Source organism: Bubalus bubalis, chromosome 14 (assembly GCF_019923935.1).
Source record: "Bubalus bubalis isolate 160015118507 breed Murrah chromosome 14, NDDB_SH_1, whole genome shotgun sequence".
NCBI lineage: Eukaryota > Metazoa > Chordata > Mammalia > Artiodactyla > Bovidae > Bubalus > Bubalus bubalis.
In genome coordinates this window covers 32,357,126-32,384,613 of record NC_059170.1, presented here as the reverse complement: position 1 = coordinate 32,384,613, position 27,488 = coordinate 32,357,126, and the positions used below count along the sequence as shown (strand labels likewise).

The window sequence follows — 27,488 nt, the reverse complement described above, 5'->3', positions numbered from 1 at the left end:
TGCAACTTCAACAATATTCAATTCATAGTCTTTCTTGTTTCATCTTTGCTCTCACCCTTCTATGCCTGCGTGGATTATTTTGAAGTAAATCCAAGACACATCACTTTATCATAAATACTCTATTTTCTTTTTGGCTGCAAGTTGCAGCTTATGAGATCTTAGGTCCCAATTAGGGATCGAACCTGGGTCCCAAAGCACTGGGTTCTAACCTGTCCACTAGAACTGCCACAGAATTCCTTCATCATAAATACTCTTATGGATACTCATAAAGGATAAAGACTGTTTTTTAACACTTTCACAGAGCACATTATAACACAAAAAATTAATTTTTCCAATATCATTAACTACAGTCAGTGTTTAAACTTACATTATTGTCAGTCTTTGTTTAAACAATTGTTTTGCTCAAATTAATTTCCAAATAAGGTCAACATATTGCATCTGATTATTTTGTCTCTTAATCTTTTTTAACCTCTAGGTTTTCCCTCTATTTTTCCTTTGCATTTTATTTATTGAAGAAACCAGGTTGTTTGTTTGAAGAGCTTCCACATACAGGATCTTGATGACTGAATGTTTGTAATTTAACTTGTTCTTCTCTCCCCTATAGTTCTTATAATCTGATAGAGCTAGAGGTTTGATTAGATTTAGGTTTGCTTTCTTTAAAATAATTCCTCACAGGTGGAGCTATTTACTTCTTATTCATCTCCTCAGGAGAACAGAAAAATTCTAGTTCATAACATCAACTACTTTGCATCACTATCTCTTTTTTAAAATATATTTGTTTACTGCTTGCTTCTGCAGCACATATACTAAATGTTTAATTTTTTGGCTGCACTGGGTCTCAGTTAGGGCATGAGGGATCTAGTTCTCTGACCAGGGATTGAACCCATGCCCTCTGCATTAGGAGCATGGAATCTTAGCCACTAGACCACCAGGGAAGCCCCTATGATCTTTTTTTGATTTGGTTCAGGGATCATCAGACCGGTCCATCCATTATAAAGTTCTCCATCCCAGCTTTCCACCTACTGGAAAGCTATTTACCTATTACCTGTTGGTAATACTGCCTAATGGTGATATATATTATTTGATTAAGGGCTATGAAATTGTGATATTTTAATTCTGTTGTCTCTTCTGCCTTTGATTAACTGGAATTATCTAATAAACAAGAAACTTCCCTCATCAACTCTATGGTATCCTGAAGTACAACTTATATGGAAAATGCAGGATTGATTCTTCCCTTTTATTGACCATGAACATGGTATTTTGGAATGAATTCATTTTCTAGCATCTTCTAGAGGTGACCAATGAATTATTTTAAGTATTGTTAAGTATTATTATTAAACTTAAGCCTTTTTAAAATATATTCAATTTCTTTCAATACATTAGAGTCACTCTCCCTTTTGAGTTCAAATTGTTCCATGTTTGCCCTTTAGATTGACTCCTTGGTCATTTAAACATGACTATAGACACTTCCCTGGTGGTTCAGTGGCTGGGACTCCATGCTTCCTTTGCAGGGGTCATGGATTTGACCCTTGGTCAGGGAACTAGGATCCCACATGCCATACAACATGACCAAAAATTTTTTAATTAATTTTAAAAACTTAAAAAGCAACAAAAAAAGTGACTCTAGTAGTCTTAAACAGCTGCCTTGTATAACAAGAAGTTCCAACCTCAACTCTAAATTTTTAGTCCAAATCTTGAATCAGCCATTTCTTCAAGGAGTAATTGTTCCTTTCAATGGAACATGGTATTTAAAAGCTACAATTTGGACACTCAGAGTGAGCATTGCTATGGGGCTGTTCATTTTTTCTAGGCCATCTTGATGGATAGAGCTAGAAAATTTTAAAGAAAAAAAATATATCATGGATTTATACTAATTTGCATTCATTTTTAAGGTTACAGAGTTTTTGTCTAATTTCTTTTATTTTAACCTGAAAATCAAAGGACTTAACAACATTCATTACTTATTTGCTTTATCTTTAAATATATAGATAATAGTTTCAGAGTAAAAATATCAATATTATCAATAATGTAATTACTAAATACTGTTTAAGATTTTTATGCAGTCCTTTCTGTCCTTAGAATGCCTTCTACTAGGAATGAAAAAGCAAATTGTGGTTTAAAGCCATTTGAAATAATTTATTTCTGTGTAGTTCAGCCAACAACTCAATATATAACTGAGTCCATTTTTTTTTTCCATTTTGATTCTATTTTTAGAGATTTAAATTTCTTCTTACTTGCTCTAATGAAGCAAGCTTCCATGTTACATGCCACCCTATAGCATATAACAGAAGCAGAAGATATTAAGAAGAGGTGGCAAGAATACACAGAAGAACTATACAAAAAATATCTTCATGACCCAGATAACCACGATGGTGTGATCACTCACCTAGAGCCAGACATCTTGGAGTGCGAAGTCAAGTGGGCCTTAGGAAGCATCACTACAAACAAAACAAGTGGAGGTGATGGAATTCCAGCCAAGCTACTTCAAATCCTAAAAGATAATGCTGTTAAAGTGCTGCCCTCAATATGCCAGCAAATTTGGAAAACTCAGCAGTGGCCACAGGACTGGAAAAGGTCAGATTTCATTCCAATCCCAAAGAAGGACAATGCCAAAGAATGTTCAAACTACCACATAACTGTACTCATTTCACATGCTAGCAAAGTAATGCTCAAAATTCTCCAAGCCAGGCTTCAAAAGTACATGAACCAAGAACTTCCAGATGTACAAGTTACATTGAGAAAGGTAGAGGAATCAGAGGTCAAATCACCAACATCTGTTGGATCACAGAAAAAGCAAGAGAATGCCAGAAAAACATCTACTTCTGCTTCATTGACTACGCTAAAGCTTTTGACTTGTATGGATTACAACAAACTGGAAAATGCTTAAAGAGATGGGAATACTGGACCACCTTACCTGCTTCCTGCAAAACCTGTATGCAGGTCAAGAAGCAACAGTTAGAACTAGAAATGGAACAACAGAGACATGGAACAACAGACTGGTTCAAAATTGGGAAAGGAGTACACCAAGGCTGTACATTGTCACCCTGCTTATTTAACATATGCAGAGTACATCATGCAAAATGCTGGGCTGGATGAAGCACAAGCTGGAATCAAGACTGCTGGGAGAAATATCAATAACCTTAGAAATCCAGATGACACCACCCTCATGGCAGAAAGTGAAGAGGAACTAAAGAGGCTCTTGATGAAAGTGAAAGAGGAGAGTGAAAAAGATGGCTTAAAATTCAACATTCAGAAAACTAAGATCATGGCATCCAGTCCCATCACTTCATGGCAAATAGATGGGGAAATAGTGACAGACTTTATTTTCTTGGGCTCCAAAATCACTGCAGATGGTGACTGCAGCCATGAAATTAAAAGATGCTTGCTTCTTGGAAGCAAACCTAGACAGCATATTAAAAAGCAGAGACATTACTTTGTGGACAAAGGTCTATATAGTCAAATGGCACCCCACTCTAGTACTCTTGCCTGGAAAATCCCATGGATGGAGGAGCCTGGTAGGCTGCAGTCCATGGGGTTGCTAAGAGTCGGACACAACTAAGCGACTTCACTTTCATGCATTGGAGAAGGAAATGGCAACCCACTCCAGTGTTCTTGCCTGGAGAATCTCAGGGATGGGGAGCCTGGGTGGCTGCCGTCTATGGGGTCGCACAGAGTCGGACACGACTGAAGTGACTTAGCAGTAGCAGCAAGGATGTGAGAATTGGACCATAAAGAAAGCTGAGCGCCAAAGAATTGATGCTTTTGAACTGTGGTGTTGGAGAAGACTCTTCCCTTGGACTGCAAGGAGATCAAACCAGTCGATCCTCATGGAAATCAGTCCTGAATATTCATTGGAAGGACTGATGTTGAAGCTGAAGTTCCAATGCTTTGGTTTCCTGACACGAAGAGCTGACTCATTAGAAAAGACCCTAATGCTGGGAAAGATTGAAGACAGGAGAAGGGGATGACAGAGTATAAGATGGTTGATGGCATCACTGACTCAATGGACATGAGTTTGAGCAAGCTCCAGGAGATGATGAAGGGCAGGGAAGCCTGGCGGGCTGCAGTCCATGGAGTTGCACAGAGTTGGACATGACTGAGAGACTGAACAATAATAATGGATCAACCCATGTGGTGAGGGACTGAGCACCATCTCTGGTCAACAGCCAAAAAAGAAGTGCAGCCCTCAGAGCAACAATTCAATGAGGAACTAAACCCTGCAACAACCACATGAGTAAGCTTGAAAGTGATCCTCCCCAAACTGAGCCTTGAGATAGCTGCAGCCCTGGCCAGCACCTTGACTGCAGTCTTGTAAGAGACCCTGAGCCAGATGACCCATCAAACCTGCACCTGAAATCTTAACCCACAGAATCTGAGATGCTAAATGTGTTGTTTTAAGCTATAAAGTTTTGGAATAATTTCTCTTGCAGCATTAGTTAATGAGTACACCTCCATAGCGGTTGTGTTATGTATACTTAGCTTTTAGATGAGTAGGGAAAGTAGAGTGTTGCTTAATCAATAAATGATGAGGTCAGTTGACCAATGGTCTTGAGTAGCATTGTGTGGGGGGGCTCTGGCTTTGCCCTCTTCTCCATTTCATTAGTGATTTGGTGGCTTATCCTACACATGGTGGAGAAAAATCCAGAATCAGAGGGCCCTCAACCAACTGAAACAATGACCAAATTGTTTTGATTGTTGCATGAGCTAAATTCAACTCAACAAAGAATCATTAAGTTTGGTAACAATAGTTTGTGGAGCACTACAGGGAGCTGTAGAGAAGGCCAGAGGCCAGAAGGCCCTGCACCCCAACTGCTATGAAAAGGACTTCAGAGAGCATCCCCAGCCCCAGGCCAAAGATAGGATTAAGTCAGGGCTACCAAATGGCACAGAAGTACAAGAGAGAGGCCAGGAGTGATGTCTATCAATCCCCTTAAAAACAAAACAGAATTGCAAGGGATTGAAGGACATTATCAATTGTTGCTCTTTTGTCCTAAGTCACAAAAGTCTTCTTAGAAATGCAGTGACTCAATGAGTCAGCACTTGCTTTTAAGAAGATCCCCAAAGGATCTGTATCTCTAATGAAGTTTGAGAAAGTCTGGCCTATATAACTCAGTATAATCTGGAATTTTTTATCTCACGTTTTTAAATTGAAATATAGTTGATTTACAATGTGTTCATTTCTTCTGTACAGCAAAGTGACTCACGTATACACATATATACATTCTTTTTTATATTCTTTTCCATCATGGTTTATCCCAAGATATTGAATATAGTTCCCTGTGCTATACAGTAGGACCTGGTTGTTTATCCATTCTATATGTAATAGTTTGCATCTACTATTTCATATATAAATTTTATTTTAGATTCCACGTATAAGTGATATCATATGGTATTAGTCTTTCTCTTTCTCTAGCTGTGGAATTTTTTTTATTTATTTATTTTTTGGCCATGCCATGCAGCTTATGGGATCTTAGTTCCCTAACCAGAGGTTGAAACCAGGCCATGGCCATGAAAAGCTGGGATCCACGAGGCTACCAGGGAAATCTCTGGAATTTAAATTTTTTACTGTGAGCACATATTCATATATTACCTGTGTAATTAGAAGATGATTTAAAGAGACTGGATTATGGGATTCCCCTGGTGGTCCAGTGGTTAAGAATCCACCTGCCAATGCAGACACATAAATTTAATCGTCGGTCCAGGAAGATCCCACATGCCACATGCTGCAGAGCAACTAAGCCTGTGCACCACAACTACTGAGCCCTTGTGCTGCAACTACTGAAGCCCGAGCACCTAGAGCCCATGCTCTGCAACGAGAAGCCACTGCAGTGAGAAGCCACTCACTGCAACTAAAGAGTAGTCCCCTACTCACAACTAGAGAAAGCCCGCGTGCAGCAATGAAGACCCAGCACAGCCAAAACTAATAAATACACTCTACAGACTCAATATTAAATATAAATGAATAAAAACACTAGATTATAAGGAAGGTGAAAATCCTGAGGAGAGACTGACCCCCTCCACCCCTGGCCTGCACTGGGTGGGAAGGAAGGAGTCTACTGAGGCCAGAAGGTGAGGGCCACATGTAAGGAACAGAGGTGCTTGTCTCTTGAGGAGAGATTCTTGAAAGTGAAGGCAGGAGGGAAATGGTGGGGGGTGGTCCTGAACAAGCCCCCTAGATTTAAAGTTTTGTTTACTTTCACTGCAGAAGCCTTGCTTGAAGCAGATATCTGGCCAGGGTAGATTCTCAGAACCCTGGGCTTAAATAAAGAAAATGTTAAAGGATCTTAAGTCATAGAGGTAATAATAGCTGAATTTCTGCAAACATGTGCCCATAATTCTAAAGACATTGTCCTGACAGCAAGTAGGGAAAAAAGCATTCTTTCAATAATTACCACATTTTCTCTCTTTTCTGATTCCTTTGGACAGGTCTCCTGCAAGAAGCTCATTTCTGGCTGCATGTGATAATGAAAGGATTTTTCTTTCTGTTAAATACAAGTAAATTGATTAAATAGGAAACAGCATCTGATTGCTAGGAAGTCAGCAATTCAGACAGTAGGGCAATAGCACCTGGGGATGGGGAAGGGGGACACAACAGGGGAAGCCAGGACAGCCCGGCTGTGCCAAGGACACTCAAGGGCTGATGGGACTGAGCTCTGGAGGAGAGAGAATTTGACATCACCTGGTCTAGCCTCACAGTTTATGGATCCAGGGAGGAAAGAGATGCCAGAAGTTGGCTGTGGACCCAAAACTAGAACACAGGGCTCCTTCCCTTCTTCATCTTTCTCAACACCCACCCCTCATTTTCTCTCTCCACCACCACCCTTCTGGCTGCTTCCCCCACCACCTCCCTTCTTTTTCTGAGTACCCTTTTCAGCATGTACATTTTACTTCAATAAAAAGCTGTGGGGTTGAGGGGGTATTTTGGTTTTGTTGCTGTTTTCAAAGAAACAGCATTGAGTAAGTGGAAGGAAGATATTCAATGTAAGTTTTCAAAACACAGGCAGGAAGATGAGAATTTGCTCTGAAGAATCTGAGGTAAGCCACAAGAATTAGGAAGGCTAATAACTGAGAGGGATCTATTCAAAGAAAACTTCCAATAGGAGCTGGGCTTTAAGCTAGGCCTTAAAGAAAACAACTTTAGTGGGTGCGGTAGATAAGCAATGAATTGGAGCACAGTCCTCCAGCCATTGGCCTTATCCTCACAGGCAGCACCACTGACCTCAGGGAGGGATGGGGAGCTGGATAAAGTGTGTATGTGCCCACTCCCAACCTACTCCAGCAGTTCTTTCCCTCTAAGAGACTGAATACACAAAAGGACTGTGGCCAGACCATATATGACCATAGAACTCTCTGCAGTAATCAGCCTGGAAAGCCAGACCACTTCTGCAGCAATCATCCCAGAATCATCAGGTCTTGGATAAAGTGTGCCACCTTCTTCCCAATCCACAACCACCTCTTCCCTCTTTTCCAATTCAGGACCAACCAGAGGAAGCCAAATATACTCACCAACAAATCATAGTAAGATGCCTCTCTTCTAGTTAGCCAACCTCCAGTGTCCCAGGCAAACAACCTCCTATCATAGCACTTCTGAAGCCTTCCCTTTCTTTCACTCACCATGTTTTCCTAGTCCCTGCCTGTCTTTGATTCCCTCCCTGCCAAATGCAAATGATGGTACGTGCTTTTGCAAGCTCAGAATGAACAGCTTCTGTTTATTCTCACTTGGATGACCTTGGTTTACCTCCACTATCTCTAACAGCGAGTCTGGACACAAACTCAAAGTACTCATGAAAGTTGACACCCAAATCAAATGTAACAAAGGTAAACTTTCAATGCCATAGATCAGTTTTATTTCTGTATTTTTTATAGGAATAGAATCACATATTCCATTCGGTGTATACTGACTTCTTTCTCAATATCATGTCTGTAAGATATATCCATGCTGTGTGTAGCAATATTTTCATTCAAACTCATTGTTAAAAGACACTTGCTCCTTGGAAGAAAAGCTATGACATTACTTTGCTGACAAAGGTCCATATCGTCAAAGCTATGGTTTTTCCAGTAGTCATGTATGGATGTGAGAATCGGACTATAAAGAAGGCTGAGCATCGAAGAACTGATGCTTTTGAACTGTGGTGTTGCAGAAGACTCTTGAGAGTCCCTTGCACTGCAAGGAGATCCAACCAGTTCATCCTAAAGGAAATCACCCTGAATATTCATTGGAAGGACTGATGGTGAAGCTGAAGCTCCAGTACTTTGGCCACATGATACGAAGAACTGACTCATTAGAAAAGACCCTGATGCTGGGTAAGATTGAAGGCGGGAGGAGAAGGGGACAACAGAGGACAAGATGGTTGGGTGGCATCACCGACTCAATGGATATGAGTTTGAGCAAGCTCCGGGAGATGGTGAAAGACAGGGGAGCCTAGCATGCAGCAGTCCTTGGGGTGGCAGAGTCGGAAAAGACCGAGTGAATGAACAACAACAATATTCTGCTGTATGACTTTACCCCAACTTATATATGCATTCTACTATGGATAGGCCTTGTGGATCGGTTCCAGTTTGAGGCTATTATGAACAGTGCAGTTAGAAAAATTCTTGCACATATCTTGGTAGACACGAGCTCTTGTTTCTGTCATGTATACACCCAAGGTAGAATTGCTGGGTCATAAGTTATACATGTGTTTAGCTTTAGTAGATACTGCCAATTTTCCAACAGAGTTTTACTAACTTACATTCCTCCTAAAGTTTAAGAAATTGCTCTGTATTTCCATCAACATGTGATCTTTTATTTTTTCAGCTGTGCTAGGTCTTCGTTCCTTTGCACAGGTTTTCTCCAGTTGTCACAAGCAGGGGCTCACTGAGGTGCACAGGCTTATCTTGGTAGCTTCTCTTGTGGAGCACAGGCTCTAGGTGCACCGGCTCAGAAGTTGTGGCACATGGGCTTAGTTGCTCTGCAGCATGTGGGATCTTCCTGGACTAGGGGATGGAACCCATGCGCCCTGCATTGGTAGGTGGATTCTTAACCACTGGACTACCAGGGAGGTCCTCATCAACACTTGATCTTGTCAGACACTTTCATTTTAGCCTTTCTGGTAGGTGTCTGTAAATTTATACTTAAAATTTTTCTTGTTCCCTAGAGGCTCTAAGTTTTACTGTTTCCCTGGATTTCATTGTTATAATTGTTAATAGTACATGACAGTAAAGAATCTGCCTGCAATGCAGGAGACCCAGGTTTAATCCCTGGGTTGGGAAGATCCCCTGGAGAAGGAAATGGCAACCCACTCCAGTATCCTTGGCCTGGTAAATCTCATGGACAGAGGATCCTTGTGGGCTGCAGTCCATGGGGTCACAAAGAGTCGGGCACGACTGAGTGACTAACATACATACATAATCAAAACAACATTTTTCTCTCCCTCTATCCCACTCCTGTTCATGCTTTTAAGCCACTCACAATTAAATTGAAGACAGTAAGTGATAGAAGGGGGCACTGAAGGTAGGCTTTTTGCTTTATTACTATGTGTCTCCAAGGCCTATCCTCATACTCTGCACTCAGTAGGAGCAAAATAAATATTTGTTGTAAATACATGGGAAAAAAAATGACATGAAAGCCTATTTGTCTCCACCATACTCTGTGAGTCACTCCTGGCCTCTGAAGGGTACAACTGACTTACTCAATTTAGGCCTTTGACCTGGCACACGGGAATCCTTTAAAAACATCTATTAAACCAAACTGGCCTCCAGAGGACCGGCTTGTGCCTGCTGCCTCGCCTCATGCAGCCTCAGGCCATTGAGTCTGGACACACATATGATTATATTCATATTGTCACAAATCCCCGAGACTATATTAAATTATATATTGAATATTATTATACTCTTAGTGCAAGTGGCAGTTCTTGGAACACCAGGAAGAGATGTGTGAAATCTCACCTGAAATGGGGCCCCAGGTTCTACAGATACCTGATCAGCTGAGGGTCAGGGGCATGGAAAACATCCAACTCAGGCTCAGGGGCCAGTTTTCCTTGGACTGTCCTCTCTGACCCTTCCTCCCTCTCGGTCTTGCAGATCAGCTATAAATTGGGTCACAATTATATCCCCCTTCATAGGGTCATTGCGAGGACTAAACAAGTTAATACATGTAAGGCACTTTGCCTAGCACCTGGCATGCAACAAGGTATGGGGTAAGTGGTAGCCCTTTTTATTTTTGCTGTTATTAACAGCAACAGCAGCAGGAGTGAGGAATGTTGAGTGACCACGCCTTGCACCAAATGTGAACTTCATGACCCTGGGCTATAGGGAAAGGGCAGAAAGAGGAGCACAAGGGAGCATGTGCTTTTCACCCATAACGAGTTATCACAGCACAGATTAGCCCAGGGATCCTGAACGCTACCATAGTGCACTGCTAGGAAGCAAAGGACCTTAAGGCCTGAATGACTCCATCCCAAGGAGACTCCTATAAGATCAGGAGTCATGCTGTGAAGTTTGAATCTGGCCAAGGATGGGAATTTCTGCCAGATGGAAGGGCTCTGTGAAAGCCTAAAGGAGACCCCTAATGCAATGGAGCAAATTGCCATTGGACACACCCATTGGTCCCCACCTCTCTGGGACAGGAGCAGTAGCCAAACACCTTCAAGGAGCTTGTCAGTGAAGGAAATTCCTCTGGTTCTCTCCTCCTAAGACAGAGAACCAGTGCTGCTCATACTCTGAACTGGTTCAAAAGGGATGTCACCCACTGAGACTAAAAAGACAAGTGGAGAATGTCTTGGGAAAAAAAATTTTTAAAAGAGGGCCTTGGCTACAAAATCCTCCTGTCCTAAGTCTTCCCCTTGACTTTTTGAACTCTTCACTTTCTGACTTACAAAAAGAACTTGTACAAAAAATGAGGGATCAGGCAGGGATGAACAAGACAGGAGTCATATTTTTTTTTTTTTTTAATATTTTTGGCCTTACCCCACGGCATGTGGGGGCTTCCTTGGTGGCTCAGTTGGTAAAGAATCCACCTGCAATGCAGGAAACCCAGGTTTGATCCCTGGGTGGGGAAGATCCCCTGGAGAAGGAAATGGCAACCCACCCCAGTATTCTTGCCTGGAAAATCCCAGGGACAGAGGAGCCTGACAAGCCACAGTTCATAGGGTTGCAAAGAGTCAGATATGACTTGGTGACTAAACCACCATCATGACCACAGCATGTTCCCCAACCACAGTTTGAACTCACGCTCCCTGCAATGGAAGCAGTTTTAACTACTGGCCCCCCAGGGAAGTCCCGAGTCCATAATTACTGAAGCTGGGTAATGGGCATATGGCCTTCCCAGGTGGCACTAGTGGTAAAGAACCCGCCTTTCAATGAAGGAGACCGTTTCGATCTCTGGGTCAGGAAGATCCCCTGGAGGAGGAGCAACCCACTCCAGTCTTCTTGCCTGGAAGAATCCCATGGACAGAGGAGCCTGGCAGGCTACAGTCCATAGGGTTGCAAGAGTTGGACATGACTGAAGCAACAGAACATAGCACAATGGGCATATGGAGGGGAGGAGTAATTATTCTATTTTCTATACTTCTGTGTGTCCTTAAAAGTTTTCCATAATAAAAAAGTTTCATAAAAGAGACTATGAATAACCCAAGGGCTGAAAAAGTAAAGGGCATACTGCTCTCTGACTAGAAATTCCCCTGATCAACTAAATCTGAGCACGTCCAACCAAGGAAACAAGGTGAGAAGGTGGTATTAGCCTGCCTCCAGTGGGTCATCAAGCGAAGTTGGCAGGTGTTTCCCAGGGCAAGAGAAGCAGTGGTGACTCTTGGGCTTTGAAGGAAATGCTTCAACAGGGAAGAGAAAAGATGGAGAGAGATTTATATGCAGATACCTATCACCAAGTCTGCCCTAAGTGCTTAGGGCTCTCTGACCTCAGCCCTGCTTTTACCCCAAGGTGAAGGTACTTTCCCATCTCCAAGTATAGGTGACTAGACCCCTGTCTGGGGGTAAGGTCCTTCCTCACTCCCTTCACATCATCCAGACCACAGTGACTTGCCTGGGTTTCCCTCCTACATGCAACCTCCTGCAACTGAAACCATACTCCAAACCCAGGACTCTTGAGATCTGATGCATCTCATCAACTACCCCAAGCCCTCTCCTTGCCAACAGCCAATCCCAATCCTGCCTGAAGTTGGCATTTTAGTTACAACAGCCAAAATAGGAATGCTGCACAACGCAGGCTAAGTCAGGGCTTCTGGGCAGCATAATTTGAAAAGTGCCAGGACAGTCCCTGAATGTTTCCTACACACCTTATCCACAGATTTCTCCAAAACAGCTGGTCACTCTGTTTGAAATCCTGCAATTTAAGAAGCATTCTTTGGGTTTACAAACTGCTTTCTGGAGATACTTTTTTCCAAAGCTATCTTGGGAGGATAACACATTAAAAACAATACCTGTTCATGAATTGTTCACTGATCTAGGTACCTAGGAAGAAGGAGCCCAGAAGGCTGGTTAAGAGTAAAGGTGACACGGAGTGGTTGCAGACAGCTTCACTAGGGACCATTCCTGGCTTCAGGGTACAGGTGGTTCAGTCTGGAGAGAGGGCTGAAGATAAGTTCAGAGGTAGAGGTAGAAGCCATTAGGTTGCTGAAGTCCCTGAGGGCAGTACAAAGAAAGACTGTAGTAGCCAAAGCAGGGTGCAGGACTCTGCAGACTGACAGCTTGGGGGTGGGCCACAGTGACCCCCTAACTCTTATGTCTCCCTAGAGCTCTAGTCCCTATCCCTTCCAGAGCCCAGAAATGAAGGTAGCTCCTGAGGCTCCTGTGCCTGGCCCTTGTCCAGCAATGGCTGCCTGGAAAGCACCCACAAGGATATCCTTCAATCCATCTGGCTGCTGCAGGGGGCACCCTAGCCCCAACCCTGCACAGATGCCCCAGTAGACATGTCTCCCTCCTCACTCCCCAACAATCCCCAATGCATGGAACAAAGTAAGGGATAAATATGAAAGGGGCATAGGCAGGAGGGGCTGGGTCTGCTTCTAAATGTGTGGTCAAGTGCTCCAGCCCCTCCACATTTGAATAGTGACAAAACCAACATGCATGCAAACTTCAGTAAGTAAAATGCCAGGAACCATTCTAAGGTTTATGTAGATAAACTCATTTAATCCTCACAATATTAGGACATATGTATCTATATAATTTTACTATTCATACCAATTATACAGGTGAGAAAACGGAGGCATAGAGAGATTAACTCCTTGCCCAAGAGCACAGAGTTAGTAAGAGACAGAACAGGGCCTAACTTACCCTACACTGCAGCAGTGCATACTTATACCCACTGGGCACTCTGCCTCTCATGCCCTCATCTCTACCTGGCTAGGCAGGGAAAGGTGAGGGGAGCATTTAGTAGCCTCCTGCTTTGGACCAGGCACTTGACAAAGATCCATATGCTCCAATCTCAGGAGAATTCAGTGAAGGATGAGATGCAATCCTCATTGTCCACATGTGTAAGCAAGACCGGAGAAGTCTGATTATCTGCCAAGGCCACACAGCCCACGAAGAGGTGGAGCTGAAATCCAAACCTTGGCCTGCACGTTCTCCCTCTCCAACCCCCACAGGGAGCTGAAGAGAACAGAGACTGGGATCAGGAGGCTGGAGAGGGGCTCTTTGGGTGCTCCTCACGTCTAGCACATGATCAGGCTTCCCATGGGGGTCCATGGGACTCTCTGGACCTCCTCCCATCCTTATGCGGTAGGGAGGGGAACCAGAGAGACAGGGGACTAAGTCCTTAAAAATGAGCAGCAGCTCCCTGCTGCTCTGCAGGGGGCTACTGGGCCACTGAGGGCTAGAGCGATGTCCCCTACCCCATCTATTGGTTGCAGGGACCAGGCAGGATGGGGAAGGTTTCCGACCCACTGTGGTCCCCAGTGGCACCTCCTGATTCTTGCACTTGGGTAAAGAGGGATAAGGCCTAGACAGGAGCACCTCCTCCAGGAATTAAGGGCAACAACCAGATGGCCAGTTGGGCGAGGACTGGAACACCAGGAGCAAGCAGCCCAGGGCCCGGTAAGCCAAGGATGGTGGGGGAGCCACCAAGGGCATGAGATGGGGCAGAAATACTGCCCCCAAGGACTAGGCCTGTGGCCCCCTGCCTCCCTTCTGACCCAGCTTCTGCCAGCCCTGAGAAAAGGGTCAAGGATGGTGAGACAGCTCGGCTCTGTGACTCAGGCAGATGTACCATGGGAAAGAGAGAAGATGAACGGCAAGGACCCAGGAGCTTCACTGGGGTACGCGCCGCCGGTACAGTGAAGCCAGGAGCACTAGAAGTGCCCCGGCCATGGCCACCCCGAGCCACGGAGCCCAGGGCATGGTCCTGACCACAGGCAATTCCTCCAACTCGTCCTCTTCCGGGGTAGTGTGTGTCCCGGGGCTGTCCCCCAGGAGGGAGGTGCTGGGGTTCTCATGGATCCTAATGGTGTCTTCCGACACATATTCGTTCTCCTCGGGGGCATTGTCAGGCCCCATGCCCAGGGAGTTACTGTGGCTGATGGCGAGATCCGCGGAGCAGCCTGAGAACGGCTGGCTGTCCATAGATACCAGCCTGCCAGGCTTGCTCAGCTCCGGCTCTGAGCCACAGCAGTCAGAGCTGCTGTCTGGCCAGAGTGATGTGCCTCCAGTGGCAGTGCCTGTGGGCACTGGTGATGCTGGAGTCTCCTGGGAAAGAAAGGAGGAACTAGAGGGACTGAGGATGGTAGGGGACAAGCCAGGTCGGGTAGCCCCACTCCCAGGACAGGCCAAAAACTGAAACCCCAACCCTTCAGTAACCAGCCCACAGTGCCAAAAGGCAATCTTCTCTTGGGGACTCAACTCACTGATGGTGCAGGAAGACAGTTGGGGAAGAGGGGACTAAGGCCTTGCAGGAGCATCAGTGGTAAGACTTCCTCCAGGGCTGAGAGTTCTACTCACTGGCCTGCTTCTGAGCTCACTTCTACCCCAGGGAACCGTTGGTCATGTGTGGTTCGCTCTACTTTGACTTTCTGCCTGGGCTTGATGGCCATGAAGCAGCCACAGGGTCAGAGGTTGGGCCATAGACTTCGTTCCGCCAGGCAGACAGCAGAAGTAGGGTTAGATAAGCAGGCTCAGAGGCAACTGTGGAGGCTACTAGGTCAGAGTAGATGGGCTGGGACTAGAGTTTGTAAAACCTTGGTCACGGTGGGGCAAGCCAGATATCCCAGCAGTGAAGAGCAAGGTGTTGAGGCAAATAGGAATATTTCTTCATCTGCAAAATAACACTGCTGAGCTTAAAGGGGAGCCATGAGCTCTAAATGGGTTAATGCACATGACCAGCAGAGGTGGTCTAGCAAGCCTGACCCTCCTGAAGCATCCACACTTGACCATTATTATTCTAAAGAATAGGGTGTTAGGTCTGGATGAGATTGGGTCTCAGTTCCCCTATTGCCTCAAAAAGCAGGATTTTGTGATCCTGATCCCTGGATCAGCCCTGGATCAGGCTGGAGTCAGAATGGAGACTGGAGAGGGGCTGGGGGGAGAGGCTTGGATCACTGCTAGGAGGGATAAGAACTCACCTTCACGAGTCTATTGCTGCTCCTCATGGCGAGCCTTGTGTTGGCAGGCACCTTACTGGGCACTGTGCTTGCAGGTATCCTGTGGTCAGGTATCCCACTAGTAGACACTTTGGGTGGCACCATGCCAGAACGCACTGAGTTGATGGGCAATCTGGATGGTGCTAGATTGGTGGGCACTGCACCAGGGGGCTTCAAGCTGGTGGGCAACTTGGAAGGCACTGAGCTGCCAAATGCTGAGTTGGTGGGCACCTTGGAGGGCACTGTGCTGGCAGTCATAGGGTTGTTGGGCACCCCTGCCCCACTGGAGCAGATGGTACCTTCAGCCTGGTCACCAGCACCTCCTGCAGAGGTCAAGCCAGTGGAGGAGGAGGAGGTGCCAACAGATGGAGCTGACACTGGGGGTCCAGGCAAGCGGCTTGCCCTGGGGGTAGAACGGGCCAAGGGCTGGACGGAGACAGTCGGAGACACAGGCCCATGGAGTGACATGGAACTGGAGACCACGCCTGCAGCTGGTGAAAGAAAACGAGAAACACAAACCCACGGGAGTGTTATCCTTGGATCAGAGGGATAGAGAAGGGTCTCTCTGTCCAAACTCACACCATCCCTACTGCATCCAACCTCCCACCCGTGGAGGAGTCTCCAGTCCCTTTAGTCACTGATCCCAGGGCTGAAGGCCTAAAGGTTGCAGATAAATCCTTGGTCCTGTCCCTCCTCGGTCCCTGACTTGTTGTCTCACAAGAGCAAAATGATCCCTCCCTCTAACAGGGTCTAGGAGCCTGAAAATCATTATTAGTTTTCCTCTCTGCATTTTTTTCTCCTGCCTGGGACACCCTCTTTTCTCTTGTCTGCCTCTTTCAACCTCTTCTTAGACTAGCAGAATCCTGACTGTTGCTCCCATTGCCATCTTTCTTCTCAGCAGGAACAATCAGAGGCCAGGGCAAGGGGCAGCAGGATGGCTCAAGCAGAAGAGCTCACACCAGTCATATGGCACCAGAGGCCCAGTGAGCGCCCCCTTCTAGGAGGCCTAAGGGCTTGTGGGTGCAGAGACAAAACCATCCTTGGGAAGAGGGCCTGAACTGGGGGAAGCAGGAGGGAGTAGGTGGTGATGGTCCATAAAGGCAGTTATATAAGGATTTGCCATGGAACTCTGAAAACACACATGCCAGGCCCTACATCTGACAAAGGTCAGGAGTGATTCTGATGTCCACCCCACCCCTACCCCAAATCTACCACCATAACATCTCATGGGACCTGTGTCCATACTTATACTGAAATCAAAGTGCCCTTTGTCTCCCTGGTCCACAGCAGTATTTTCTGAAAAGGTGTTCCACAGCAGGCTGGCACGCCAAGTGCAAAAGGATGCTTGAGATAGAGTGACAGGAGCATGGAACACTAAGGATGGCTTCTCTGAACCTTTAACTGCTCATGTGCTTGTGGCTGTTCCATGGGCACTGGGGGCTGGCTGGGCACCAATGTTATGTGGAACTCAGTTTAGGAAATATGCCAGCCTGAAAGATCAGAGTAGACAGTATTATACTCCTGAGACGTCTGATGTGAGGGTCCAGGCCCTTGGATGATGAAAAATATACTTCCTCTGGAGACTGAAATGTTTGAGTGATTTTCTGGGAGCTGGAGACCCCTTTGGGATGGGGCAGTGCTCCCTGCCAACAGCTGGCCCAGCCTGTACTCTCCTTACACTGTCCTCTAGGTCCTGGCACATCCCTTATATAGTCCCTTAGGCATAGTGCAGACATGGCCCTAATTCACTTCTTCTACCTGTATCCACGCCCTCTGCAATGTGACCTTATCAGTCCTCTCATCGAGGGATGGAGTCTATCTTTCTACTCCTCGATGCTGGGCTGGCCTGGTAATTTGCTTTGTCCCACAGAAAGAAGCAGGAGGAAAAATGCATCAGTTTTGAACCTGTGACCCAGGAGTCCTCTCTCCCTCTCTCAGAACAAAGCTCAGCTTAGGTATATGAAATGGGCTTGTCTACTGGGAGACGAGAGGTTCATGGAAGAGAACCGAGATGCTCCAACCAAGAGCCATAAACAACTTATATGTAAACTGATGTGTATACAAGAGGGAATTCAGCCCAGCTGAGCCAGCCCAAATTGCTGACCCACACAATCATGAGCTGAATAAATAGTTGTTATTTTAAGCTACCAAATTCTGAGACTGTATGTTACAAGCAGATACTAACCAATATGTCCTCTGAGGAAGGTTCTTCCCTGGGGAATACCACCTTTGCCTCTTGTCCAAGAAAGCCAGAGAGACAACCCTCTTACCCTCACTGGGTGGTCAGAAAGGCACTATAATTCCAGAGTCCATGCATACCTGCTGTGTGGGTATTGCCCAGTTCTGTGTCTTGCTCCTGATGTACACTGGAGGGCAGAGTGCTGAGGGCCACCGTGTCAGACAAGGGCTCCAGGGGGCCACCCAGCCTCTTCAGGACAGCCCCAGAAAGGGATGGTTGTGGGGCTTTCTCTGAATTCTGCAAGAGGGAATATAGGAATAAGGCAGTCGCTTCTTCCGGGAGCTGGCAAAGGGCAACTTATGCTTAAGACAGCTCCTACAGGCCACAGTCCATGCCATAGAGCACAGGACCAAGGAAGCCTTTACCTCGGCCTTGGCCATTGCCAGAACGTCTGTCTACAGGTGACTGTGAACCTCCTTCATAGAAAATCATCGTATGGGGGAGTCTCTACTCATCTGTCTGGCCCTAAAGAAAAGTCTCCCTCTCTGGGGCCACTGCACAGACCCTTTCTCAGGCTTCAGGTTCATGATTTGGTGTCTCCTGGACATCTAACTGCCCAGTCATCATATCCCAATAGAAGCAGACATATTTCCCCAAAACTTGGCTTTACTGGTGATGATTACAGCTCCAACCATCCATCCCTTACCCCACCACCTCCTGCTCCCTCACTCCCCCTATCTGGTCATACCCTGATCCCCTGACTCAGCTCAACATCTTAAATGGACCATTGCAAAGACCTCAAAATTGTGACCTCACAGCTGACTGATGACAGAGGGGTGAGGCTGCCATGTGGTGAAGACCTGGTCAACAGTCTGGCAGCTGGTCTGGGGCAGATCCACATTGTTCTGAGCAGAGTTTAGGCAGGATCTATGGGGGGCTTCCAGAAGGCTGGGTGGGCAGAAGCAAGAAGACAGGAACACAAAAGCAGGAGGTGTGTGGACGCACCTCTCCCAGGGACTCTGGTGGCTGGGTATCCTGGACAGGCATAGGGTAACTTGGCTTGTACTCTGTGTGGCCATTGCCAGGGATGCTGGGGGCCACAGCAGGTGTGGAGGGCCTTGGAATCTCAGCAGGAACTGATGGTGGCTCCAGTGGGGCTGGAGGGTGGTTTGGACGCCCTGAAGGATAAAGATAAAGTACAGTCAAGGAGGAACTGGAGACTCTCAGGGACAGGAGAGGCCTGGGTACTCCCAGGTCATGGTTATCAGTTTCCCCACAGCATCAACAGCTACCCTGAGGTGGAAGGCATTCCTCAGAGGAGACCCGTGTCACCAAGTGGAAGGTAGGTACTAGAGGGAGAGTGGAGATGGAGAGGGCAAGGAGTGGTAGAGGCAGGAGACGGGAGAGCGCAGGGGGCGCCTCAGAAGCCTCTCACCACCATGCCTGTATCAGCAGTCACCACTTCTCTGTCCCCAGGCATTCTGGACACAGTGGCTTTCTTCTCCTCCTTGTGGGTGGCTTTCACCACTAACTGACCCTTGACCTAAAGCTGCTTCCTTAACCCCTCCCCTTGGCCCTCTCCAACCATGCCTGGTCCTACCACAGCTGTTTGTGTCTGGGGAAATCACAAATTGTTAATCTCCACAAATGAAGAGATGAGTTAGGAAGGAAGGAAAGAAGAGGGGTGGGGAGAAAGAAAGGCAAACATGGTGATATTTTTAAGGCTGTGGATCTGAGTAGTGTGTCAGGAATTGTCTCTATCTGAAATATAGACAGGTCTTGTGTGAGTTTTCTTCCTGCCTAGGCCCTGAGACCCTGGCCCCAGTGGACCCCCTCTGAGTACTTGGCTTGGCAGGGAGCATTGAGAGCGCACGGAGGGATAGCGGGGCAACTGGGGGTTGGAGGGAGTGGGCGGTTAGGAGGCTCTAGGGGAAACCAGGGGGAGGGGAGGAGATGAGGGGAAAGGAAGGAAGAAGCCCATGAGGAGGAAAGCAGAGACAGTCATGGGATGGGGAGAGAAGAGATGAATAGAGAGAAGGAAGGTGAACACGGGAGAGGAGACAGGAGGAAGTGAGAAAAGCGTGGCAGGCAAACATCATAGCTGCAAAAATTAGAGGAGGCTCCATTTGCTGGGCACGTGGAAGGTGCCAGCTCCTGCTAAGTGCTCAACATGTCATCATCCTGTGGTTTTCACAGCAGCCCTACAAGCTAGACGTTGGTATTAGTCCCATTTTACAGAGAAGACTGAGACTTAGGGAATGAAGGGGCTTGGTCAAAGGGCTAATAAAGATTAATAAGTCGCTAAGTAGGGATCTACACTCAGGTTTGCCCACTGCCCAGAAGTGATGGGAGAGAGAGTGACAGAGGAAGACAGCAGGTATAGGGTAAGGGGAGAGGGAGAGCAAAGGCCAGGGGAATCAGAGAGGAGTTCCAGAAGAAGGGCCAGGGCAGGTGGCTCACGTGGCAGGTTGCTTTGGTAGACATGGGCCACTTCATCAGCGAGAACAGTGTGCTCACAGGCCCTCAGTGCCCGGATGAAGGAATCCACCCAGCCGTTCCTCCGCCGAAGACTGTCGAAGAGGTTCCAGAGGGTGCCCTGGTTCCCCCAGCGGTCAAAGTGGGCCCGAAGTCGGTCCTGAAAGACACAGCCCCGCCACCCAGATCAAGTCAGGTAGCCCTGACCCCCTCCCACAGCTACAAGTGGAGGTACCTAGAAAGCTACAAGATGGAGGCAGCCATCTGAAGCTGGGTCAGAGCCCAGGACAAGGCCAGAGTTTTGAGCCCACGTTTCCAGATCCAGGAAATAGGTCTTTACTGTGTCCCAGGCTCTCTTCTCAGGGCTTTGCGTGAATTGTCTTATTTAATGCTATTATCATCCCTACTCAGCTGATGAGGAAACTTGAGGCTTAGCACATACAAACAAGTGACCAGATAACAGAAACCCACAGAATACATTTACAGCAGAACTAAATGATAAGGAATTCCTGCAAACACCAAAATACAAGAGAAAGGAGCCAAACTCCACCAGCCACAAACTCAAATACCACCAGCATCTGCATGCAGGAAGCTGAAGGAGGCCTCGGGGTTCAATATGGAGACAGCTAAAACTGGGAGGGGCTGGGATCACCTCACTAGGAGCCCGCAGCAAGTGCCAAAAGGGCTAGCACCATCTGGCTCCCAAGGACTATGAAAGCTGAGCCCTGGGACTCTGCCAGAATGGGTCCCATGACCAGGAGAAAGGAATTGAGACTAAGCAGGAAGAAGGACAAGAGATGGAGAAGGTCCCAGTGAAAGCGAGTAAGGGGCCCCGAGCCCAGAAATCTCAGTGCTATATTTTGGAGCACTATACCAAAACAACACAAGAACCTCAGTGGGGTTGGAAAGGACACCCCGAGCCACACGTCATTCTGAATGTTAGAAAACTGTCAACAATGGGAAACAGGATACAGACAACAGAGAAGGAAGGAGTTGGTCCTGGCCTGGGAGAAGCTCTGAATTCCACAACCCTGCCCCCAGTCAGTGCCTGGCTGTCGGGCCCTGGCTTACCTGGTCATTTATTGTGAGGCAGGACAGGTGAGGCAGAATATCCAGAACATGAATATTGCAAAAATTGCTGTGATTGTAGCGGATATACTCATAAGTTTTGTCCTCGGCAAACGTCATCACTGTCTGGGTTCTGAACTGGCCCATGAAGGGTGGATGGACTGAGAGGAATAAAGGCTGGAAGAAAGCAGAGCATTCATGGCAACCAGGTTGGGGGTAGGGTTGGACAAAAGGCAATTCTTTCTTTTCCACCTCTTTGGAACGTTCGCTTTTTTAATCATCCTACTTTATTGCTTATTTTTATTTGGCTGCATCGGATCTTAGTAACAGTATGTGGGATCTTAGTTCCCCGACAAGGGATAAAACCCATGAGCCCTGCATTGGAAGGCAGAATCTTAACCACTGGACCACCAAGGAAGTCGCCATCCTACTTTATTATTGTCTTAGTATCAGAGGCCCTCAATTAATTTGCTTAAAAACAAACTGATAGGGAAAAAAAAAATCAGATTCAGAAGACCTAGGGCCCAATTCTGCCCATCAGGTTGGTCAGTGTTTGGGAAGAGCTCTGGCTCCTGCCTCATCATCCCCAGGTCTGAATGTGCCCCCAGCTGCTGATAGCAACAGGGCCGCTTCTTTGGAGAATACTGAGAGGGAAGGGGAAGAGAGGGAGGAGGGGGAAGAAATGGGGGGAGGGGAAGGGGGAGGGGAAGAGAATGCGGAGAAGAACAAGGCACCCAACATAATAATAGGATCAGGCCTATTCCTACCATGAAGAAAATGCAGTACCAAGGAATTAAGGGGGCTTGCTAGTTAGTAGAAGAGCAAAGAACTGAGGTCTTTAGGATCTGGGATCAGGTTCTTCCCAGAACTTGACTGCAGGCCCACCATTACATTAAAACTTGCCACGTACATATTTTCAGGGTAGGAGGCTAAGTTCCATTCATGGGTATGACTCCAGGAAAGTTATCAGCCTTTCCCAGGTTTATCCTCACCCCTAAAATGGTTCAAGAGGTTGTTCTGAAAATACAGTAGTTCAGTCTTATAAGACTGAAATTTTAAAATGCCCCAGGGACTTCCCTGGCATAACAGTGGTTAAGACTCCATGCCTCCATTGCAGGGGTCATTGGTGGGAACAAAGATTTCACACGCCACAAGGCATGGCCAAACACACACACACACACACACACACACACGCATAAAAGTGCTCCAAATACAGTCAATTGCTGCCGGTTGCTTATGTAGCACTCACCACAATTTTCAATTATAGATCTGTTTGCTTGCTCCCTTTTTAAAAAAATTTTTCTATTTTATTTATTTTTGCTCCTCCAAGCAGCATGAGGGATCTTAGTTCCCCAACTAGGATCAAACCTGTGTCCCCTACAGTGGTAGCATGGAGTCTCAACCATTGGGCCACCAGGGAAGTGCCTGCTTGTTTCTTATTTGCCTTTCTTATGGGAGAGAGCTGCAGGGAATAAGACAGACAAGATCTCTGCCATCATCCAATTTACATTCTACTGGAATGGGACAGACAAATCAGTAAAAATATACATAAATAAGGATTTCAGATAGCAATAAAGGTTATAGAGAAAATAAAGCAGATGAGACAGTCCCTGAAGATGGGGATGCTTCCTGAACTGGAGTGGGGAAGGAAGTCTTTTTGAATTGACATTTGAGCTGAATGGTTCTTGGCTGCAGTATTTTGGGCATAGGACACAGCAAGTTAGAAGTCCTAAGGTGGGAACAAGCTTGACATGTTTAAAGAATAGAAAGTAGACTGGAGTTGTCCAGGTTTAGAAAGCGAGGGGGAGGGGCAGATATCAAGGTCAAGAAGGTTGGGAAGGACTGCTGATGTAGGACATTATAGGAAAGGACTTTGTGTTTTATTTGGAGTGAAACAGGGAGCCGTTGGAGGGTTCTAAGCAGGAAAAGGAGAGGATTTGATTATGTTAAAGATTTCTGTGGTGGTTTTAAGGACCCTGGGCTGTGGCGGGATCATGATGGAAGCAGAGAGACAAGTCAGGAGGTCACAGCATGACAGGTATGGCCAGGATGATAACCATGGAGGTGGTGACAGGTGACTGGATTCAGATATTTTGTGGATATGGGAGATGAAGGAGAGAGAGGAATCAAGGATTACTCCTTAGGCACTGGGTGGATGGAGGGTGTCACTTAGCAAGCCAGAAAATCCGGGGGAGAAGCAGTGGTGCAGAGAAGACTCCAGAACTCCATTTTCAACAAGTGAAGCTTGAGATGCTATCAGATATTCAAAGGGGTTTTCAGGGAGAGAAGTGGGCAGAGGATAGAGGGGGAGACTGGAGTCGAAACATGGGTGTCAAGCTTGGTGAGACCTCTAGGAGACAGTGTTGCAAAGCAGAGAGTACCCAAAAGTTGCTGAGGCTCCCAGTCCCCTGCCACGTGGGAAATGGTGCAGATGTCCTGCCTACCTGCTGCCCACTGGCCCCATGGCCACATGCTGCATGACTTTCTTTGCCAACCACAAGTGCTATACCTCTTGTGGGGCAAGAACCAACAACAGAAGTCAAGAGGATCAGGGAGGTGGGGCAGGGGTCCTCTGAGCCTTCAAGAGAGGAACACAGAACTCTGTCCTGGTGACCCAATCCCTTCTTCCCTCCCACAGGATCCAGGGAGGCCCCAGGAGAGAGTCAGGTGATACATTCTTCTGCATTCCAACCTCAGCCCTCAAGGTATAGAGTTTGGGAAGTGTGGATGTATAAAATAGTCTCAACCGAAAAAAAAGGAAGCTCATATTTGTTCACACTTACTGAAGGTCTACTATAGGTAAAGTGAAAGTGAAAGTCACTCAATCATGTCCCACTCTTTGCGACCCCATGGACTATACAGCCCATGGAATTCTCCAGGCCAGAATACTGGAGTGGGTAGCCTTTCCCTTCTCCAGGGGATCTTCCCAACCCAGGGATCGAACCCAGGTCTCCCGCATTGCAGGCAGATTCTTTACCAGCTGAGCCACAAGGGAAGCCCAAGAACACTGCAGTGGGTAGCCTATCCTTTCTCCAGTGGATCTTCCCCACTCAGGAATCCAACCGGGGTCTCCTGCATTACAGACGGATTCTTTACCAACTGAGCTATCACGTAAGCCCTCTACTATAGGCAGGCACACCCTAAATTTCTTTCATTAATTCTTACCATAATCCTAAGAGGAGAAGTGATGTCAAGTTGTCCAGCTGACCAGTGGCCTAACAGAATTGGAACCCAGGACTTGCTGCCTCATGGCATGTCTCACCATACATCTTGAGGGCAGAGACCTCTGTGGCAAGTGAGACTCACACAGCCCCCTGCCTTCAAGCCCTCGGAGAGGCGAAGGACACGGCCTGGGTGAGGAGAGGTCGCTGAGTGTGAGTGTGCCTAAGATGCAATATTTAGTCCCTTCTCTTGTGAGAAACGGAAGTCTTTCGGCCAGGTCTGAGGACGTTTTAGCCCTGCCCTCCACAGGTGCCAGTTCTCAGGTCCTTCCAGATGTTTTTGAGTCCTCAAAATAAGGATGTCAGTTTTGTTTTTTCCAAAGTTTTCCTGGCACCGCCTTCCGGGTCTCAGAAAAGATTGTGCGCGGAGTGTTCTGGAGTGTTCCTGACGGTCGCCGCTAGGAGGGCACCAGAGTCTCAGAGAGCAGCCCCCGCCCCCGATCCCGGAAGGGACGAGGCCTCACAACCTCTGCTCGGAATCCAGAATTCCTGGGCCAGGGCAGGTCCGCCGAGGGCCAGGAGGCTGTTCTGAGGTGTCATCTCCGAGAACAGCCAAGACCTGGGGAGGGCAGCAGTCGCGACCGCTAAAGGTGCGGCCGCTGAGACTGACGCACCCGGGCTAGGCCTCGCCTTGGGGTCACCCTGGGCCTGCGGATGGCTGGAGGAACTCAGTAACCAGAGCCCTTCTCCTTCCGGCCCAACTTCCCCTGCAGCCCGGGCAGACGTCCGCGCCACCCACCTCCAGAGCCCCAGGTGCTGGATGCGGCACGCGGAGCTCTCGCTGCCGCGAACCCCGCTGTGCATTAAGATCCGCTGTTTCCAGTACCCCTGCGCCCTAAGCCTCTTGCGCCCCGACGGACTCCGAGTCCCACTCGGCTTCTGCGCCGCGGACCACCTCCCCGAAAGGCGTCCGTGCTCCCTGAGCCCAGAGGACCGAGCTCCTGAGTCGGCGATCTTACCTAGGGTAGCCGCGACCCGGCGACCTGCCTTCAACTGCGCCTGCTGGGAACCTTCCCCAGCTGGGAGGGACGAGAGAGGCCGGGACCGCGCGGCCATTGGCCAGACGCGGGGGCGGGGCTTCGCGGCCTGCTGTCTTGGCTGGTCAGCGTGGGCCGGCACTTGACCTCGGTTGGCAAGCCTGGCGGCGCTGGACCTGGGATCAGAACTGACCTGGTTTTCTACTGCGTGATCGGAAGGGAAGATGATCTTTCCTTCTTTCGAGCAACTTCCAGGGGGAAGTCTAGGGTCTGGCTAGAAACCAAGTAGAAACCGAGCTGGGTTCAGTCCCAACGCTTCCTACACAAACCTACCTTCCTCCGAGAAATAACTTGAGGGTTGAGGGCTTTTATGTCGTTCGCTCCTGGACTCACAGGGCCTAGCACACAGTCAGTGCTCAATAAATGTCGGGTGTCACAAGGGTTCGAGTGCTCAACCAAGTGACACCCTTTCTGGGCCTGAGAAGGCAGGATCGGGATGTGTAGGTGTATGCAGAGCAAGGGCGCCAAGATTGGCTCTGCACACAGGGTGTGGGCCTTGAGTGCTGCGTGTGAAAGGCCTCTAGGCTCAAGGATTTAGGGTGGTACCTCCCGACAGTGCTCGCCCTTCCTCTCCTGACCCAAAGGACAATTACCGAGTGCCCACTCTGTTCCAGGTACAGACTTAAAGTCTTAGGGCCCATTAAATATTCTCAAAATAACCACATAGAAGTTTATTTTTTCCTGTTTTAAAGAGAGATTTAAAGATCTGGGGAAATGTTTGGCAATTTTTAAACATATGCCAACCCTATCACCCAGCAACCTCTCCTGGTTGACCTATGAGTCCACCTAGGAACATGCACTATACTGTTCATGGTGGCTTTATTCACAATAGGCAACTCTGAAAGCAACCCAAATGCCCATCGACAGAAGGGAGAGACAAAGCTGGTGTATAGTAGTAGCGAAAAGTAACAGAGGACAAGAACTATTGATACAGACAACAGGATGAATCTTCCCAGGATGAATAGGCACTATGACTAACCAAGCTAAGTACAAAAAGAACATGCTGTCTGTTCCCAGTCACAAGGTAAGATAAGGTTCAAAAACATGCAAAACTCATCTATATAAATAGAATTCATACCACTGGTTACCTCTGGGGAATGCTTAAGGGTTGCGTACAAGAGAGCCTTCTGGAGTGATGGAACTGTTCAATATCTTGATGTGCTGGTGAGTACCTGGGCTTGCACATATGCAAAAATGCATCAGCTGTACACTTAAGATCGCTACATTTAATATTGTGACTTTAAAAAGAAAGACAACTGAGAGCTAAGAGGTTTGGCTGAGATCACTTGCAAATGCCTGAGCACATCAGTTCAGTTCAGTTCAGTCGCTCAGTCGTGTCCAACTCTTTGCAACCCCATGAATCGCAGCACGCCAGGCCTCCCTGTCCATCACCAACTCCTGGAGTTCACTCAAACTCACATCCATCGAATCAGTGATACCATCCAGCCATCTCATCCTCTGTCGTCCCCTTCTTCTCCTGCCCCCAATCCCTCCCAGCATCAGTCTTTTCCAATGAGTCAACTCTTCGCATGAGCTGGCCGGAGTACTGGAGCTTAAGCTTTAGCATCATTCCTTCCAAAGAAATCCCAGGGCTGATCTCCTTCAGAATGGACTGGTTGGATCTCCTTGCAGTCCAAGGAACTCTCAAGAGTCTTCTCCAACACCACAGTTCAAAAGCATCAGTTCTTCAGCGCTCAGCCTTCTTCACAGTCCAACTCTCACATCCATACATGACCACTGGAAAAACCATAGCCTTGACTAGACGAACCTTTGTTGGCAAAATAATGTCTCTGCTTTTGAATATGCTGTCTAGGTTGGTCATAACTTTCCTTACAAGGAGTAAGTGTCTTTTAATTTCATGGCTGCAGTCACCATCTGCAGTGATTTTTGGAGCACCAAAAAAATAAAGTCTGACACTGTTTCCACTGTTTCCCCATCTATT

The 27,488-nt window shown here is 47.3% G+C and overlaps 1 protein-coding gene across 7 annotated transcripts; it reads right to left on the bottom strand.

Moving 5' to 3' along the window:
• Positions 1–3,992: 3,992 nt before the first annotated feature.
• MAVS (mitochondrial antiviral signaling protein) lies at positions 3,993–25,596 on the bottom strand. Of its 7 annotated transcripts, XR_006544525.2 has the most exons (9): positions 24,454–24,948; positions 21,292–21,465; positions 20,206–20,380; positions 18,751–18,923; positions 17,886–18,042; positions 15,549–16,057; positions 6,393–6,482; positions 5,591–5,664; positions 3,993–4,620 (listed from the first exon to the last, which is right to left on the bottom strand). XR_006544525.2 is itself a non-coding variant. In XM_044927902.2 (8 exons), the coding sequence occupies exons 1-8, from the start codon at positions 24,454–24,456 to the stop codon at positions 5,653–5,655; spliced, it is 1,293 nt and encodes a 430-aa protein (XP_044783837.2). In that variant the 5' UTR covers positions 24,457–24,948; the 3' UTR covers positions 5,371–5,652. The 7 variants fall into 7 exon arrangements, 6 of the variants coding, with proteins under 6 accessions (XP_044783837.2, XP_044783836.2, XP_044783834.2 ...); XM_044927902.2 differs by lacking the exon at positions 3,993–4,620 and having other exon boundaries at positions 5,371–5,664; XM_044927901.2 differs by lacking the exons at positions 3,993–4,620; positions 5,591–5,664 and having other exon boundaries at positions 5,858–6,482.
• Between the last annotated feature and the right edge of the window lie 1,892 nt (positions 25,597–27,488).

Bases quoted from the DNA above. Each gene is read 5' to 3' on its own strand.
- MAVS (XM_006072927.4), bottom strand. The intron at 16,058-17,885 runs GTATGCATGGAC...TTCTTTCACCAG, and splicing joins GGGCAATACCCACACAGCAG to CTGCAGGCGTGGTCTCCAGT. The intron at 14,677-15,548 runs GTGAGTTCTTAT...TTTCTTTCCCAG, and splicing joins GCAGCAATAGACTCGTGAAG to GAGACTCCAGCATCACCAGT.